Source organism: Orbicella franksi, chromosome 10 (assembly GCF_964199315.1).
Source record: "Orbicella franksi chromosome 10, jaOrbFran1.1, whole genome shotgun sequence".
Taxonomy (NCBI): domain Eukaryota; kingdom Metazoa; phylum Cnidaria; class Anthozoa; order Scleractinia; family Merulinidae; genus Orbicella; species Orbicella franksi.
In genome coordinates, this window is record NC_138154.1 from 29,797,409 (window position 1) to 29,815,808 (window position 18,400).

Sequence of the window (18,400 nt, forward strand, 5' to 3'; positions counted from 1 at the left end):
ATGATTTACTACGGCAACGCGGAAAACAATCGAAGAAATTATTTCCATTTGTTCTCACATTTAATCCTAATTTGCCTAATGTGAGTAGCATAATTAGAAAACATTTGTTGATTTTGCAATCCAACCCTAAATTGAAAGAACTTTTCCCTCAAGGCTCTATCATACCATCTTTTCGTAGAACAAAAAACCTGAAAGAATTATTAGCACCATCTCGTTTTAAAACCGCCGATGAGGGACAAACAATTCAGCCAAACAATGGCTGCTTTAAATGTGAAAGAAATAGATGCGATCTCTGTCGAAATTTCTTTGTTGAATCTAAATCATTTCTAAGTTTTAAAACGGGCAGAAAATACACCATTCATTCAAGGCTTTCTTGTGATTCTAAAAACGTGATCTATTTAGTTTCCTGCAAGAAATGTCGTTTACAGTACATAGGATCAACTACCACCGATTTTCGGGTTAGGTTTCGTAACCACAAGTCTGCTATGCTCACAAACAAAACCACTTGTGAGGTAGCAGTACATTTCAATAAAATTCCACACTCCTTGGATGATTTTGAATTCCAATGCATTGATCAGGTGCAGGCCCCTAATGACTCAGACGAGATCGATAGGTTTTTAATTACGAAAGAGGCTTATTGGAGTGCTCAACTGTTCTCTTTGGCTCCCCATGGCTTAAATAAAAGAAAAGAATTTCACTCCAAAAACAGAATTTGTTATAATTAACTTTCTCTTGTGTAAATCTGCGTTCGCGCCATAAGGCAGTTCAAAGGCCCTTCCTTGGATTTTGTCAGCTTTTTGGGTGTTAGGTATGCTCAAAGGCCCTGCCTGGGATCTTATTACAGCTTATTGTTTAAGGGCCCCTCCAGGGATTTTGTTGCTTGTCAACCCTTTAATGCTCCAAAGGCCTCGATTTGGGATTTTGTTATTAACCTTGTCCAGCGTAAACGTAGGTTTCTTCTTTTTTTTTTTTTTTTTTTTTTTTTTTTTTTTGCAACTGCTTATCTTTACAAACTATTTTTCCCGTTATATTTACCGCATTGCAAGAGTCTGTTTTATCTATTTTAACTCTTTTAGTTTTTAGGTTGAATTTAACCTAGTTCTGCAATTATCACGCTCTATAATGTAATTTATGCACAGTATTGTATTCTTTTCGTTTGGTCTATTAATTATCACCCTGTATGACGCAATTTATAGTACAGCATTGTATTTCTCGTTTCGCATTTTCTTCCTGTATTGTATTAATCACGATGCATTAATAGCACAATATTGTATTTTTCATTTCGTTACGTAATCTCCCACACTGTAACCGTATTTAAACTTAGTTTTCGTCCTTTTTCTCTTGTAACTGATGAAGGTCTAAGACCGAAACGTTTTTCTATTAAATTTTTAACTTTTTAACTTTTTTTACCGTCAGAAGTTGTCCGTCCTTGCTTTATCAAACGTTTATATATATATATATATAACTGATAACTGCAGACAGTACTGTTTCGACCTTCTGGGCCTTATCAGTGCAGTGCTGAAGACTAGGATGGAGGCTAAGCTTAAAAAGCCGCCCCAAATACTACACATGTGGTAGTATCTAAGCCATTACCAGAGTGCTCAAACTAGCGAGCTAGTGAGCATGCGCAATTGCAACAGTAACGACTCATCCCAGTAGAGTGCTCAAACTGGACATGAAAGCAGAGCTTTGTATGCCAGCGAGCTATATATATATATATATATTTTATGCTACATTTATTTTTGGAATATTTAAACAAAGACCTACAGAAATCCTTGAGCGTTCATCAACACAGCAAAAAGAAGTTCAGAAGAAAGAGGAAATTTATAAAATATTACACTACACGCAACAGCTATAACGAAACGTTTAGGCCGTTCTTTAGGTCAGAATATTAATGCTGCTGTGAAACCGACATTGAAATGTATTCCTTTTAGGCTTCGATCAACCGGTCGATGTAAGTTTTTCAGCGAATTTAGTTCGTCCTGTAGTCGCTTCCACGTTTTCAGCGTTTTAGTGGATATGGTGAAATAAACTTGAAGCGTTCGGCATATTCAGCTGTCAGTACTTTTTGGGTAGTTTAAAGTCCCTGGGACTCGGAAAAATCGTCCAAACTCTTGGAAATCAAGTCTAAGTAGCTCAAAATTAAAGTTTGCTCAGCCCGGTCACTACTTATTTCCAGTGATAATTTCTATGGCTTTTTGCCGTTTTGATACTGACCCTTTAGCGAAAGTTGCACCTACTGAATACCATTGAAAACAAATATTAGCCACAACGATATCAGAGTAGTGAAATTGGCAGGCCTCGCGCCAATAATTTAGAGAATAAAACGCTGAACAGAGAATTAGCATTTGTAGTTAAGCGAAATTTAAAGGCTTATTAAAATTCAAGTAGGTAAGTAAGTCAGATCTAATTACTTTTAACTTTTCAAAGAACTGAAAGGAAGTGTTCAGAAGGAAAAACAAGCAGAAAAAACGAAAAAGAACTTAGAATAAGTTGGTTATTTGTTTTTGTGTTGTCGATAGAGTAGTTACGCATCGAAATCCGTTTTGCGCGTGCGACACCGTGCATAATTTTACATCTGCTTGATGTTATTTTACGAAGATGAAAAAAAAAATAAATGTAGATTTAATCTATTTTATTTTAAGCCGTAAAAGCCATCAAAATTTATCCTAGTTGAGGAGTGTAAAGTGACACAGTAAAAAACCCATTTAAATTCACGCCCGTTAAGGGCGTAAAATAAGGCAATAGTGGAAATTTCGCCTAGGTTCAAAAGGATAAATTGGGATTTTAATTCTTGGTCGAAATATGACTTTTTTTTCAAATTCCAGACAGCTGAAAATCGTTACGGAGAAGTGTTCAACTAAATATTTCTTAACATTTGGGCATTTTGACATTTTGACATATTGTTTACATTAAATTCGTCTTTTTAAGCAACATGAAATTTATTCTTGCAGTGTGACTGTTCTACATTAGCTCTGAGACCTGTCACTAGCAACTAAGTGCACTCTTCTATTATCAAAGTAGGTTGAGTGACTTTCTAAACTTCTTTACTGATTCTTTCAGTTCTCTCCTCAGAAAAGAACAGTGTTTTGCTTTTTATTCAAACCTTCCTTTTTGTCCAGTACTAGGATGGTTGCCGTTTGACAACATCGTTTCAGTAAATTCAAAGCCCGTTAAGCAGTGGAAATTCAAAGGAAGAGTGTTTTGCTGTCAGTCCTGAGTAATTTCCGTTTCCATTGCGCGACGTCTTACCTCAGGAGACAAAGTACTCCAATACTAGGCAGACGATACTGGCAATACATGAATAAAAACAAGTAATAACAAGTCTTTTCTTTTTTAGCTATTTAAGTTGGGTCTAGTTGAACCGAGTTGCAAAACAAAAAATCGTGATCAAACTGCCGTTAAATAAAAAAAAATTATGCTACATTTAATTTTGGAATATTTAAACAAAGACCGATAGAAATCCTTGAGCGTTCATCAAGTCCGCAAAAAGAGATTGAGAAGAAAAAGGAAATTTATAAAATATTACGCTACAAGCATTAGCGGGAACATTTGGTTCGAAGCTAATTAACGGCTGCTGAAAAATCTAACTGTCAAGCCATTTGCTGCTACCTCTTCTGATAATAAAAATTGTAAAACCTCAAATATTTGAATTCTACAACAGTGTATACCGTAAACAGGGAATATAATTGAAAAGTGTTCATTTGACACCAGGTTGTAATTTCTATGGCTTTTTGTCAGTAGTTAGACCTACTGACAGTGAAAACAGCTCTTAGCCACCACGATGTTAGAGTAGCGGAGATGGCGACACTCGCGCCAATGATTTAGAGAATAAAACGCTGAACAGAGAATTAGCACTTGTAGTTGAGCGAAATTTAAAGGCTTGTTAAAATCCAAGTAGGAAAACAGGTTCCGAAGAAAGAGGAAATTTATAAAATATTAAATTACAAACTCCAGTTATCATGAAACATTTGGGCCGTCCTTTAGGTCAGAATGCTGCTGTGAAACCGGCAATGAAATTTATTGCTTTTGGGCTTTAATCAACCGGTCGATGTAAGAGTTTTGCGGGTTTCGTTTTTCGTTGTACTTATATCGCACTCAAAGAAGGTATTATTAATTAGTATAAAATGATGGAAAAGCTACATGATGTAGGACGGCTATTCTGAGGTCAGCAGATAAAGTATTAATAATTTACACGCCTTCAAGTTATGCGTTTTACAACAGAGTTGCAGTTTATTATTATTATTTTATTTTTATTTTTATTTTTTTTAATTTTTAATCAAACCAACATTATCTCTTTGCAGTGTAACTGTTTTCACTGCCGGCGCTACCTCGCAGGAACTGAAGTTTCCTCCTCACAAGGTAGTTGGAAGACTTCTTAACATTTTTCGGACAACTTTTACTAGCTGCAGGTATATCCTGTCGGCACTGGAAAGTACTATAATGATAGTTCTTCGTAACCATTGTGTTTAAAAGTAAAGTCAATTTAAAATTTAAAAAAAATAGTTTACACGGCAATTCTCAACGAATTCCTTTCGTTCTGTAGCCGCTTCTACCTTGTTAGTGTTTTAGTGGTTGAAGCACTAAATATTCAACTGACAGTTTTTTTTTAGGTCCAAACACAAACCTTCTTCAGGTCTTCGTCTTTTAACGTATCATGGTAGGTGGATTTGTACGAAAAATGCGAAAAATCTTTTTTTTTTTTTGGCTGTTCAAATTAGGAAGACTGAGATAAATATTTTGCAAAAAGAATGGGGGAAAAGGCTTTTTTACTTTTTAAGTTCAAGCAAAAAAAAAACAATTTTTGAATATCATTAACCCCTTACAGCGCGTTGACACCTCTAATTATGATTCGCTCCTGCGGTTAAAGGCGCTACTTACTTTGAAGATTAGCTCACCAGGGATCAAACGTTGTCAGATTTATTTGAACTAGAGACACGGCTCGTTGCGTCCGTGGTTACATCGTAGTCAACTGAAATTGAAATAATTACAAGATAAATTATTATTTACAACGTTCTAAATCGACGCGACAAACGATTTCGAAACTTACAATTTGTGTTCCTGGGTGTCGGATCCCTTTGATCGCTATCTTGATGTTTTGCTCGCGACTGTTGATTGACTTGACTTCGAATGTCCGTTACATGACAAGAGTTTCCCTTTAAAACATAAGTCACATGACTTGTTTTTCCCGCCACGCGTGGTCGAGGCGATTTCGCAATTACCGACGATAATTAATTCAATTTTTTTTTTTTGTTACACGCGAATGAACATGTAAATCAAATTAAATTCACCGCCAGTTGTCACATGTAATGTGAATTGCGGTGTGATATTTCATTTGTGCACGCGAACTGTTATCGATCTGGTTGTTTCATCGAGTTGGCTTTCGTTCTTGTCAAATTTTCTTTATGTCAGGACGAAAAATTCTTGCCCATTTTCGTCTTCGAAGAAGCCGAAGAGGCGAAAATCTGGAGGAACTCACAGGTTCAGCGTCGAACAAGATCTTTGGCTCTGAGCGACCGTGGGTCGCACTGTAACTAAGACTGCTAAGAAGAATGGTTGAAGGAACTCGAGGACACTAGTCCCGCCAATGAAGCTAAAGGACAAAATACAACAAGTGCTAGTCGCGCGAAATTGTTTCAGAACGGACGCGATTCCGAAACTTCCACAACTAGAGAGTCAAGCGCAGATGTAGCTGTAGACAATGTAGACCTCGAGATTTCCTCTTTTTCATGCTTTTTGGCTTCACGAGACATGGTTTCAAAAAATATCTGGAGAACGAAGGAGCCGAAACTTAAGCAACATAATACCAATGCCGCCAACGAAATCTTTTAAGTAAAAGTAATCACGGCAGTTTAACTTGTAGTTTGTCGCTTCTCGGACGATTTCACTGCGACGGGTTTCCGCGCTAGAATATTAGTCGTTCGTTTATTCTAAGTTATCATAACCCACTGTTGTGGTAAACTGACCCATGCCGACATCTATCAGTGTGCAGGGGATTTTTAACACCTATTCATTCCAATCTCATAAAAGGTTTTTCGTATTTTTCTCGATAAAATAAAACTGCATATAAGGATGAACATGTTAGCTCGTCTACGTGCGTCCTCCGATGGAATTGGCTGAAAATCGGCAGGTATGTTCTAGGATACCTCCTTCGAAAAAGGGTGTCGGGCTTTGTTTAATTTCGCTTCCGTTTCAAAGTTATGGCCTCTTTAGTAGAAGGAAACGTCCGCATTAAACATATCAAAACTTAGGAGGATGTAGGAAAAAAAAAAAAACCAAACCACAACTGGAAAATCGCAGACGCTTTTTGAGGGTGATGTGTGAGAAAACATTTCCGATGTAAATCGCGCCCCTCCGATAATTCACGCGCGGAAGCGAACCAGTTTAAGCGAAGGAGTGTTTCTGGGTATTTCTTTTAATATCACTGCGACAATACCTTTTTAGAAAATTTCAAACATATGATTGTATTCTATAACTATTAAGCTTTCAGAAAATGTATAGGTTGATGGGGTTTTCTTTCAAAGCGCCAGCGTAAGAGTGCGATTTCCAAACACTGTCAATCCACCTACCATGATACCTTAACGCAGAGCAATATTATTTAACTTTTTGAAGACTTTAACTTGACGTTGTCCTAAAATGTCAGAGGAAGGAAGATGAATGACTGCTTGTGACTTTTGAAGCAACTGAAAGGAAGTCCTGAGAAGAAAAACAAACAAGACGAAAGAAAAAGAATTTAGAACTAGTTGCGTTTTTTGTTTTTCCGTTGCCATTAGAGTAGTTACGCATTGAAATCCGTTTTGCGCGGGCGACACCGTACATGACTTTACATCTGCTCTATGTTATTTTACGTATGTTTAAAAAAAGGAGTCAACTTTTCCCGAGGAAGCAACTCGTCGATACAAATATAATTTCTTCTATTTTACTTTGAGGCCGTAAAAGCCATCAAAATTTACCCCCGTTAAGACATGTAAAGTAACACAGAGGAAAAACCATCAAAATTCACCTTCGTCGAGGCGTGTAAAGTAACACAGTGAAAGAGCCATTTAAATTCACGCCCGTTGAAGCACGTAAAGTAAGGCGATAGTGCAAATCTCGGTTAGGTTTTATGGCGAAAGAATGAAAAATAAAGCGGTTGGGAAACAGTTCAATTGGGATTTTAATTCTTGGTCGAAATATCCATACTTCAGTTAAAAACTAATATCTGTATGCAGCAATTTATATTTTTACAACTGTTAACGGTATTAACAATAGCAGAAGAGAAGATGGAAGTCTTAACTTATGAAGGATAAATGTTTAAGCATAGAGCATAAAACGCAGTTAAAAAAAATTCTCACGAATATCTCCTAATACGTTTTACCACAGATCATATATCACCCTTTTGGATAAACGGAAAGATCACTACACGGAAAGTTTCGTTAGAAATATTAATGTGACTTTATTTTTAATTCCAGACAGCTGAAAGTCGTTACGGAAAAATGTTAGACTAAATATTTCTTAACATTTTGAGATTTTGAGATTTTGACATATTGTTTACATTAAATTCTTCTTTTTAAGCAACAAGAAATTTACCCTTGCAGGGTGACTGTTCTCTATGCATTAGCTCTGAGACCTGTCACTAGGAACTAAGTCTTCTATTGACGAGGTAGGTTGAGTGACTTTCTAAACTTCTTTACTGATTCTTTATTCTCTCCTCAGGAAAGAACATCATTTTACTTTTTATTCAAACCTTCCTTTTTACCCAGTGTTAGGATGGTTGCCGTTTAACAGCATCGTTTATAAATTCAAAGCCTGTTAAGCAGTTAAAATTCAAAGGAAGTGTTTTGTTGTCAGTCCTGACTAATTTCCGTTTCCACGGCGTTACGTCTTACCTAAAGAGATAAAGTACTCCAGTAATAAGCAGACGGTACTGGCAATACATGAGTAAAAACAAGTAATAGCAGTTCATTTCTTTTAAGCTGTTGAAAAGTTGGATTTTGTTGAACCGAAATAAAAAACGAGATCAACCTGGTGTTAAATACAATAAATTATGCACTTTTTTGAATATTTAAACAAAGAACTATAAAAAACCCTGAGCGTTCATCAAGTCTACAAAAAGAGGTTCTGAAGAAAGGGGAAATATATAAAATATTACACTGCAAGCATTAGCTATAGTGAAACGTTTAGACGGACCTTTAGGACACAATGCTGCTGTGAAACCGACGATGAAATGTACTTTTATTTTATATTTATTTATATATTTTTTACTTTATTAACTTTTAATCAAACCAACATTTTATCCTTGCAGTGTGGCATTTTTCACTACTGGCGCTACCTCGCAGGGACTGAAGTTTTGTAGGTACTATAATGATAGCTCTTGTGTTTAAAAGTAAAGTCAGGTTAAAATTTCAAAGAAATTAGTTTACACGGCAATTCTCAGTGAATTCCGTTCGTTCTGCAGTCAAATCGCTTCCTCGTTTTCAGCGTTTTAGTGGACATTCAGCATATTCAGCTGTCAGTACTTTTTGTGTCCAAAAACAAGTCTTCTTCGAAGAATTGAATGAATGGTGAGTCTTTTTCAGGTTCCGGTTGATAATTAAGAAATATAAACTATACATTTTTATGAAAATGGTAGATAACCACTGGAAGTCGAAGACCTGCGGAATTAAACTCTCCAGTCTACCAAAAGAAATGACAATCCCAAGAATGGGCGGTCTTCAGTTTGCGAAAACGATTGGCTCGCAGTTAATTAACTGCTGCTGAAAACTCTAAACTGTCGCGCCATTTACTGCTACCTCTTTAAATAATAAAAAGTCTAAAACTTCAAATATTTTAATTCTACTACAGTGTAGACCGTAAACAGGGAATAACTGAGAAATGTTCAGTTTACACTATGCAGCTTGAATTGAATTTCAAAGACTTTCTCGCAGTTTTGTTCAAAAGTCACACCTACGGAATAACAGTAAAAACAAATATTACCGAGCCTCGCACCAATAATATTGTTTAGAATAAAACGCTTGAAATAAAATTAAAACTTCTAGTTAAGGAAAATTTTAAGGCTAATATCCCAGATCTAACTACTTTTAATTTTTAAAGCATCTGAAAGGAAGTGTTGAGGCAAAAACACAGAAGGAAAGAGACGGAAATTTAGAATTAGTTGCGTTGTTTGTTTTTGCGTTGTCGGTAGGGTAATTACGCGCCGAAATATCTATTTCGGGCGCGCGACATCTTGTATTTACATCTGATATATGTTATTTTGCACACTTATGGACAACTTCAGTGTGCTCAAAAAAAATGAGTCACTTTTCCCGGCAAAGAAGCGAGCCGTTGATACAAATGTACATTTGCTCTATTTTAATTTAAAACCCGTAAAAGCCATCACAATTTACCCCCATTTAGGTATGTAAAGTAACACAGTGACAAAACCATTAACTTCACGCCCGTTGAAGCACGTAAAATAAGGCAATAGTGGAAATCTCGCTTACTAGGGTTTTATGGCGAAAGAATGAAAAATAATGCGGCTGGGAAACGGTCCAACTGGGATTTTGATTGTTGGTCGAAATACACATTACTTCAGTTAAATACTAATATCTGAAAGCAGCAATTTTTATCTCTAAATAGACTAAACGTGAGTGACCTCAATATGTCAAAATATGCCTTTCAGCATTGCAGCTGATAACGACATCAAATTAATTTTCGATTATTAAAAAAAGGTTTTCCTGTCAGCAGCAGTGGACGTGCTGTCGTCCTATGTGAAAGACGGGACATTTGGGAGCCGAAATTATTTCATAACGTGGAACACCTCTTCAACGATTCCTATATTACGAATAATCAAAAAAAGGATTTTTTGTCAGCACCAGAGGGCGTGCTGTCGTCCTATGTAAAAGACGGGACGTTCGAAGCCAAAATTATTTCAGTTATCACTTTAATAGTAAAGTGCAACACCTTTTCAGCGATTCCTATATTACGAATAATCAAAATTTTGGAAAACAGAACCACGAAAATAAAGACCTCTAAATAATGTTATTGCCTGCAATGTGTGCTGAGGCAACTTCCCTGTTCTTTAGTAACGGCAATATCCTGCCTTAAGTCGTTAACGTCTTTGGCCGAACTACAGGGTACATAAAAGAGTGAAACGAAAATGACTAAATTTCAAATGGCTATTTTTTATAAAAGGAATATATTAACAGCCATGAGGGTCTCTCATGGGGTAATCACTTTAGTATGACTGTGAATAAAGCGAACAAAACTCTAGGTTCTATCAAACACTCTTTAGGCACCGCTGTCTAATGCAAAGGTTTTCCATGCTGTAAAAATCTCTTGCACGGCCAATCTCGGAATACGCGGTCCCTATCTGTACATTGCCAAGGACATATGCTCTTGAGAAGAGCATCATGCAAGACTTGCATTAAATCAACGCAAAGGAGAAATGTCCTACGAAGACCGATGCACGCTGCAAAATAAATGGCTACTCTGTCCGACCGTAGAACTTACTTATCTTTAGTTGAGTGTTACAAGATAGTTTTTGGTTTTTACTATTTGAGATGTTAAGACTTTTTTTGTTTCGAAACAACTTGGTCTACAAAAGTTAACCATCCGGAAAAAACTTTATGAGTCAAACCCGCAAGACTTAATTATTAATGTTTGTATTATATAAGTTATATATTAACATCATTTTTTCATTAGGATTGTTGAAATTTAAGGAATGAATTACTAAGAGATGTAGTGGAAGCTGATAACCTTCAACGGTTATTAAAATCCAAGCTCAAATTGTACTCAAATATTTAATTGTAATAACTTATTTTTTTATCGGAGTTTTCACATAGGGATAACCTCTAAGCTAATTCCTTTTCCAGATGTATCTCTCTTTTCTCCTACCTTAGTTTTCATTTCTGTATCTAGTTTGCATCTGGAATAAAAAAAAAAAAAACGAGCTAACTACCTTTTCAGAAATAATCGAGCAATACAAAGAAATGCTAACGGCGAAAACCACAAAGTAGCTCTTTTTAAGGTTACGGTATACCTTCAGGGGTGTCTCGCGTGCAAGCGATGTAGCGCGTAGAGTTTAAGAGGTAGATGCCTAAACCCCCATATCAAATTAAAGGTTACAGAACTGGCTATCAAACTATTCCAAGAATTTTGAGATAAAATGAATTGTCGAATTTTTCACGACCACTAAATGCGAGCGCCCGAATCAACTTTCGAGAGCTACAAGTCAAAGCGATTTTTGTTTTTCGCCAATTTCATTTTTTCCTCGGTTTCAGGGCCCAAAGCGCTTAAAAAACTTGTCTGCGTTTTGCCATATTTAATTGCAGTAAAAGGTTACAGAACATTTTCGAAATAGGATTAAAAAAATGCAGAGTGATCATACAAAAATCGCTCTCGAAGAAAACATATTTTGAAATTAACAATTCGCAGACACGTTTTTGTAGTTTATATGTTAAGCTAGCTATTGTCTAAATTTGACGGCAATCGAACAAACGCTACGAACGCTAGAGTGGCTGGGCGAAGAAAACAAATAAAAGAAAGTGCGGCGGAGCAACTCTGCGTGGTCAACTGTGCATGGATAATATTTCAATGGGTATCAAGGAGTCCAACGATTCGTCGATATGGATTCATCGGAGTCTCTGTCAACATCCCTGTTATTGCTGTCAAGTTCCCAAATTTTTAACCTTTCTTTTCTCTTCCCTCGATTTTTTTGCCCGCCTTATACGATAGCTATAGCTTCATCCTCGTGATGAACTTTCGCATCTTCACTCATTGATGTATTTTCACTCGTTGTTCGCTGCTTTCGCTTTTTCGAACCGGTCCATGTTTTTAACGTGGTCTACCTTTACTTATAACGGATGTTACTAAGACAGGTAACGGAAACGGGAAACGGGAGCCTGGGAACGACTGTACAGAGGTAACCCGCCTAAGAATTCAACATGGTGGACAAAGGAAAAGAAAAGGGAACAATTTGGGGAAATGTAAGGAAGTGTTACGGTTGTAAACTTTAGTTTCTATCGGCTGTGCCTCAAAGTCCAATATGGAACTAAGAAAAACAAAGCATGAAATAGCGCCTGGGGAGAAAATCGAATCGGTATTATCACATGCTACCCCAATCGGTCAGTACAAAATGCAGACTGCAGACCGGGTACAAAATGCAGGCTAGGTACAAAACACAGACTGCAGACTGGGTACAAAACGCAGACAGAGAATAAAGAGTGTTTTCCGTCTGATACGTGACAACATGTCATCTAAAAACATACCGCGTGTCACGCAGTCGCTTTTCCGCGGTCATCTTTCACCAACATTAGCATTATTGTGGAATACTCCTTGCTCGTTTCTTCATATATTTTGTCTTTAATAAAGCGGCAAGGCCACAGGTTATTTATCTGCTGCTCACCTGATTTGCCAGCTGACTTGCCGATCTCCGAAGAGGGCCGCCTTTCTAGCTTCCAAATGCGAAGACGGCGGACGACCCACGTTCAGTGATGCTCATGTGTTATGTCACTTGTCCTCGATATCATATTGCGTGTTGCTATTTTTAAATATTGATATGACAGCTCGCGCACAAAGTGAGAAGATATAAGTAGACTATGAAGACTTGAAATTCTATGTAAGAAAGACTGTGGCCTGACCGATTGGCGGACGTAGCTTGTGATAACACAGGATAATACCGATTCGATTTTCACCCCAGGCGCCATTTCATGCTTTGTTTATCCCAGTACCAATCGGACTCTGCTCAAACAAGAACGTACTGGGCCATGATCTGGTGGGACAGCCGGTAGAAACTCACGTTAAAAACCGTAACACTTCCTCTTATTTCCCCAAATTGTTCCCTTTTCTCTCCTTTCGTCCGCCATGTTGAATTTTCACGCGGGTTACCACTGTACACTTGTTCCCCGACTCCCGTTCGCGGTTCCCCGTTCCCCGTTCCCCGTTCCCCGTTACCAGTTTTAGTAACATCCACTTATAACTTAATAGAATTAGACCTAATACCAAAAATGCTTGGTGGTCAGAACAACAAAGCCGATCAACTGATGAGTAGTCAATTCGTGACAATTCGTCTCGGTTGATTGCACACGCGCCATAGGGCTGTCAATCAAGATGTAAACTTTTACTTCCCGCGAAAACGTAAAACCGCCATTTCTCCGCCAATACTTAGTCTTTTTCAAAAATTTTTTTTTCAGGAATTAGAGATTATTCTTCGGGCTGTCGATAATACCAGGAACATGGAACATTCCGCAACATCCCGGAACATCGAATAATTATCATAATTACGCGAAAAATATGTAAAATAAAATTTTAAAAAATTAAATCAAACAAAATAAACTGGTATCGGCTCGGAAAATAGAAAAAAAAAACATAAAAAAAGGGAAAAGAAATAAAAATGAAAGTGACTGCAATGAGTGAAGGCTAGCAACTAAGAAGAGTAATCCATTCCTTCCAGTCGTTCACCGTCAGTTTAATCACGTGCTGTTCTTTATTCCCAGATTTCGTTCTTCACGGAAAACTAAGGTGGTGGCGTTCGAACTCCTTAATTAGACTTAAAAGTATGGGTACACGAGTGTGATTTCTTTATTCAATTCATTACGTCAATACAAAGATATGCGTATACACGATTTCTCATGAAGAAATAGTTTCTCCATGAGATAGACATAGAAACTCTTTGGTATCGAGTTTCTTGTCCAAACTAGTTTGGACTGCTCGACCTCTGATGACATTGTAAACAAATACAAACACAAAATTTAAAAACATTTGGCGACGCGCGCGCTGTCTTGCGGGGTCGCTGGTCAAAACTTTATTGTCTCTAGAAATATTTGTTACAAGTGTTGGCGATCTGAAATTGAATTCCAGGTGTCGCCAACAGTTCAAATGCATCTCCTGGAAAATGTTTGTCAGGTACAAGTTAATACTTAATTAATTAAAAATACTTTTACCGCAGGCTATAATCTATTCATCGCTAGTTCAACTTCACGTGCAGATCGTTATCTGACATTCGATCAAACTAAGTTTTCTATCGAGCCATTCGAACACCGCCAAAGTAAACCAGACATGCGAAAACCGCGCGTGAACGCGCTGCTCTATAAATCTTTGATTACCTCTAGTTTATTAATAGTAACTTGCTTGTTACTCGGGCTTCCAGAAAGGTCGAGTCTGCACTTAGTTCCTAGCGGAGCGGAGCGAAAACTGGGCATGATAAATAGCAACGTGAAGATGGAATAGGGACTAAACTATGAATACTGACTTAACAAGCAAAAGTATGACGCTCAGACAAACACCTCAAATGTTGAAGAAATCAGGGATCAAAAAAGGAGACGCAATGAATTACCTGGCATTCAACGTCAGAATCGTCCATGTTTGTGTTGAAAAACAGAGTGCTGAAAAGCGACGTGACGCAATTGGCGGGAAAGAAGAGGAACCTTCACTCATTGCAGTCACTTTCATTTTTCGTTCATTTTTCTTTTTTTTTTTTTTTTTTTATGTTTATGGGATGTTCCGGAACGTTCTGGAATGTTTCGGAATGTTCCATGTTCCTGGTTTTATCGACGGCCTTATTCTTCGACCACTACTTTGACCCAAAAATATAAATTTGAAGAAAATTGCTGACCTGAAGGTATACTGTAACCTTAAATGTTTCACTATTTACTGGGATCGTTTTAGTTCTTAAACAATCCCGGGAAAAAAACGTATCCAAAGTGTCGTTTCCCAGTCTTTCAGAACTTCCCAGCCAACAAGCAGCAACATGTACTAGAGCATTTGTTTACTTTCTAAACCCTTCCTACAAATTATACCTTAAGTGGAGGGGTGGGGAGGGGGTGGGAGGGGTATTTAAGAGGATCGTGGACATACATTTACAGTCTGGGTACCAAGCTCCCGATTAACAAGGTACTGAGGTACCGTCTGATTATAGTTGTTTTATGCAACGTTTCTATAATCAATTAATCATTACTTCCTTACATTCGAATTTCTTTTTCTTTATAGAAGTGCAAACTAGAAGCATCTCCAGGAACCATTGCCTCCGTCATGGATTTTAATTCATGGAACATCGTGTGGAGTTTGTGTTTTGGATTGTTAGCGACATTGATCGTTGCCGGAAATCTCCTTACCATCTGGATATTTCTGAAACAGAGACTTCGTAAACGCGCTCATTTTCTTTTGATTAGTTTGGCTGTTGCTGATTTACTGGTTGGGCTGCTGACTGTTCCTCTGTACATAGCTATTGCGGCAACTCCTGGCAAAGTAATGCCGGTAACGTTGGCGTTCATATACGGTTACGGTGACCCTTTTTCTGGTATTGCCTCCATCTTCACGCTTGCCGCTATTTCCTTAGAGAGAATGTACGCAGTAGGTTGGCCTTTTCGTCATAGAACTCTAAACTTTCGTGTTTACATATTTGCTATTGCCATACCATGGATCTTGGCAGCAATATTCACTTCTATAATGTTACTGTTTAACCTCTCTATCATAACACCAGAGAACTTCCTGTATTCTCTCCTCTTGTTTCTTAGCACGCCTCTATTAGTGATGTGTATAGCATATTATGTTGTATGGAAGAAACAAAAAGCAATGATGAGTAATCAGAATCACGCGGTAAGAGAGAAAAAATTAGCAAAAACACTGTTCATTATCACTGCAGCCTCTCTTTTGACCTGGCTGCCATTTCAAATTCTGAACCTATTGGCAAATCGCGGTGTACTTGGAGATTTGCCTCACATAAACATGACTATTCATATCATCAAGTTTTTGCAATTTAGCAACTCGCTTGTAAACGTAATAATTTATCCATTCCAAATAACAGAATTTAAGAACGCCGTTCTTCAGATGCTTTTTTGTTGTGCGCATGTGTGCCATCGTGAAAGAAGAAATGAAGTTGTGCCGATGCATCAAGGGAGACAGGGTCAGTTTCATCATTTTCAAGAATTACACATTTCCAATCATTAGCAAATATTAGATGGAAAGTAAATTCATGTCTATTTCGGTGTTGCAAGCATTAACAGTCAAGGTAATAATGATAATAAAAAAACACTTTAAGTAGATTTACCACATCCAAAAATTGAAAGTTTGCCTTCTCTTTCTAGCTCAGTCAGTGGCTGCTAAGTTCAATGTTACTGTGCAATCCATGATCAGTCTGTTTCGAGAAATTGAATTAGAAATAATTGATTACTTGCAAGACAATTTATTGGTAAACATCATAACGTTCTTGGTGAGGCTAGTTCGCGTCATGTATACACCAATAATTTGTCCTTTTATCAAAGCCTCAAAATTCCTATATGTTAGTTGTTTGCGTAGATTTTGATACAGTAGTACGAGAGGTGTACAAATTATAGCACAATACTACCAGTGGATCAGTTTTGCATTTTTATTAACTTTTAAATTCAATTGAAATAAAGTGTGTGTTAAGTGTGTGCGTGTGTGTGTTTCATTGGGTTCCAGACTAGAAAAAACCTTCTGAAGAGTAGAGTGAAGGCTTTCTACAGTTACGTCTCATAAATCCATTAATTTGCATTGACACATTAACTATATACAATCAACAAACTTCCAAAAAACTATGTTAAAAATTGTCGCCAAACGTTTTACTGAGCGGCATAGAAGTAAAATCGAAAGAATGCGAAAAAAGCATGGCACTAATGCTTATAAAGAAATAATTTATTGCCTAATATGTTCTTAACAGTTTCTTAAACTCCCATTGCCTTTTTTTTTTCTAGTAACTGAACAGGTGGTACGTCTTCGAAATATTTTGAAGAAAAAATAAAATTGACGATTGTACAAGATTCGATTTCCGCTGCTCTTTCGAGTCCAGTCTCTTTTCCCGAACGGTCATTAAAAGTCGAGCCTAAGTTTCTACATATGCAAATTTTGACTTCAAAGTAAATATAAGGTGAAACGGAATCTTGTTCTGCTAGGTCATGCTTGATTGTTACCTCAAAACCTTTAAGTACAAGATAAATGCAATTTCTTGCAGCTACCTGCTGTCGTCCTAATGTCAAATTAAAATAGGATATTAGAAGAAATTAAATTTTATCAGCCAAAAATTCTGCATTAGACAATGAACGTTTTATTAAAACACAAGGCACAGAAACACATACAAAGACCAAGTACTGTGCATACATTTAAGTGCTGGTAAAAGTAACTCTAAATGAATCATTAATATCTTCAGTTCACTTTGGGCTCCATTTGTAATAGAAAGTAAAGTAAAGTGTAAATTGCTTAGTGGTTTATAAATTACGGTAAGAATGAAAAGTGTATTACAAATTCTCCTTGTTATATATGCAAGACAAAGACGCCATGCTGGATCAAACCTCCGACTTCGTGGTTTACTAACCTGGGCAACAGTATCATGGCCAGCGCTAGTGCCATTCATAACATCCTCATTTTTCCTACCAGTAACAATGAACGGCACGCAATGCATGCTGAAGCGATGACACTGACTTAACTATCATTTCTAAAATTCTGACTAGAAAATTGGAACATAAACAAACAAACGGATGCTTAAACGTAACTAGAAGTAAACTGAAGTTATAACCTGTGTGTGGAGTGAGAAGTGAAAAGGGTGAAACAGGATGAAAAAATAATGCACAGAGTAGTGGCGGGACTGAGTAAAATCCTTTCTGTTGTTTCAATTGATGCTGGTTGTAATTCAGTGCAATAAAGTCAAAACTCCTAAATAGCACCGAAAGAAGTAATTTTTCTCTCCTAAATTTTAATTATCAGCTATTTAGCCATATGTTTGGAGCCTTCAATAAGGATCCATTCAGAAGAGTTTCAAGAAACACTAATGAGGGTAAAAAAACGCATAATTCCCAAGCAGCTAATTAAAACAAACATCAATAACTAAATGTTCCAATGCACAATAAAGGAAGAGGTGGCTATTGCTCTGGTACGTAAATATAGTCAAACAAGTTGTTTCGCAGGGAGTTGTCTCTATTTAGTTCAATATTCAAGAATGATTACCACCAAAGGTTTATTCTTAGAAGACACACAAACACATTTCACTGAAACATATATTTTAGAGATATATTTCAAAAGCCACCATTTTCTGGTTCTTGTTTGAATACAGCTGATATTAATTTACCCTGTCTGCTTGGTTTCTGATGCAAAATATGGCCAAAAACTGGATCATTGTGTCATGTACACAGCATTGCAATGATCAATAATTGAATATTGCTTTGTTCAATCACTACTCCTTTAGTGTAACATATTGGCATTTTAAGACATAAATACCGTAAAAACCCACGTGCAAGAAGCTACATGTTTTGAAGTCTGGCAAAATAGGTTCTTGTACCTTGGTGTTGCCATTGGCAATTTAAGCTAAGTAGGTGTAGAAGCCGACAAAGACGAAAAATACAGCATACGTTGTCGGTGTACAACCAGACGTCCCAAGAGACTGTAGAACATTTGAATGATATGCGAGTGGGTGTGGGCGTGAGTTTTTTTT

At 37.1% G+C, this 18,400-nt stretch overlaps 1 protein-coding gene across 1 annotated transcript; it reads left to right on the forward strand.

Annotated features, from left to right (window-relative positions):
• Positions 1 to 14,790: 14,790 nt before the first annotated feature.
• LOC145500578 (histamine H2 receptor-like) lies at positions 14,791 to 16,215 on the forward strand. Its single transcript, XM_081480097.1, has one exon. It carries the CDS (start codon positions 14,989 to 14,991, stop codon positions 15,904 to 15,906), a length of 918 nt encoding a protein of 305 aa, XP_081336223.1. The 5' UTR covers positions 14,791 to 14,988; the 3' UTR covers positions 15,907 to 16,215.
• Positions 16,216 to 18,400: the final 2,185 nt, after the last annotated feature.

What these genes read in the sequence shown, in the direction of transcription:
- LOC145500578 (XM_081480097.1), top strand. Translation starts at nt 14,989, where the DNA reads ATGGATTTTAATTCATGGAACATCGTGTGGAGTTTGTGTTTTGGATTG.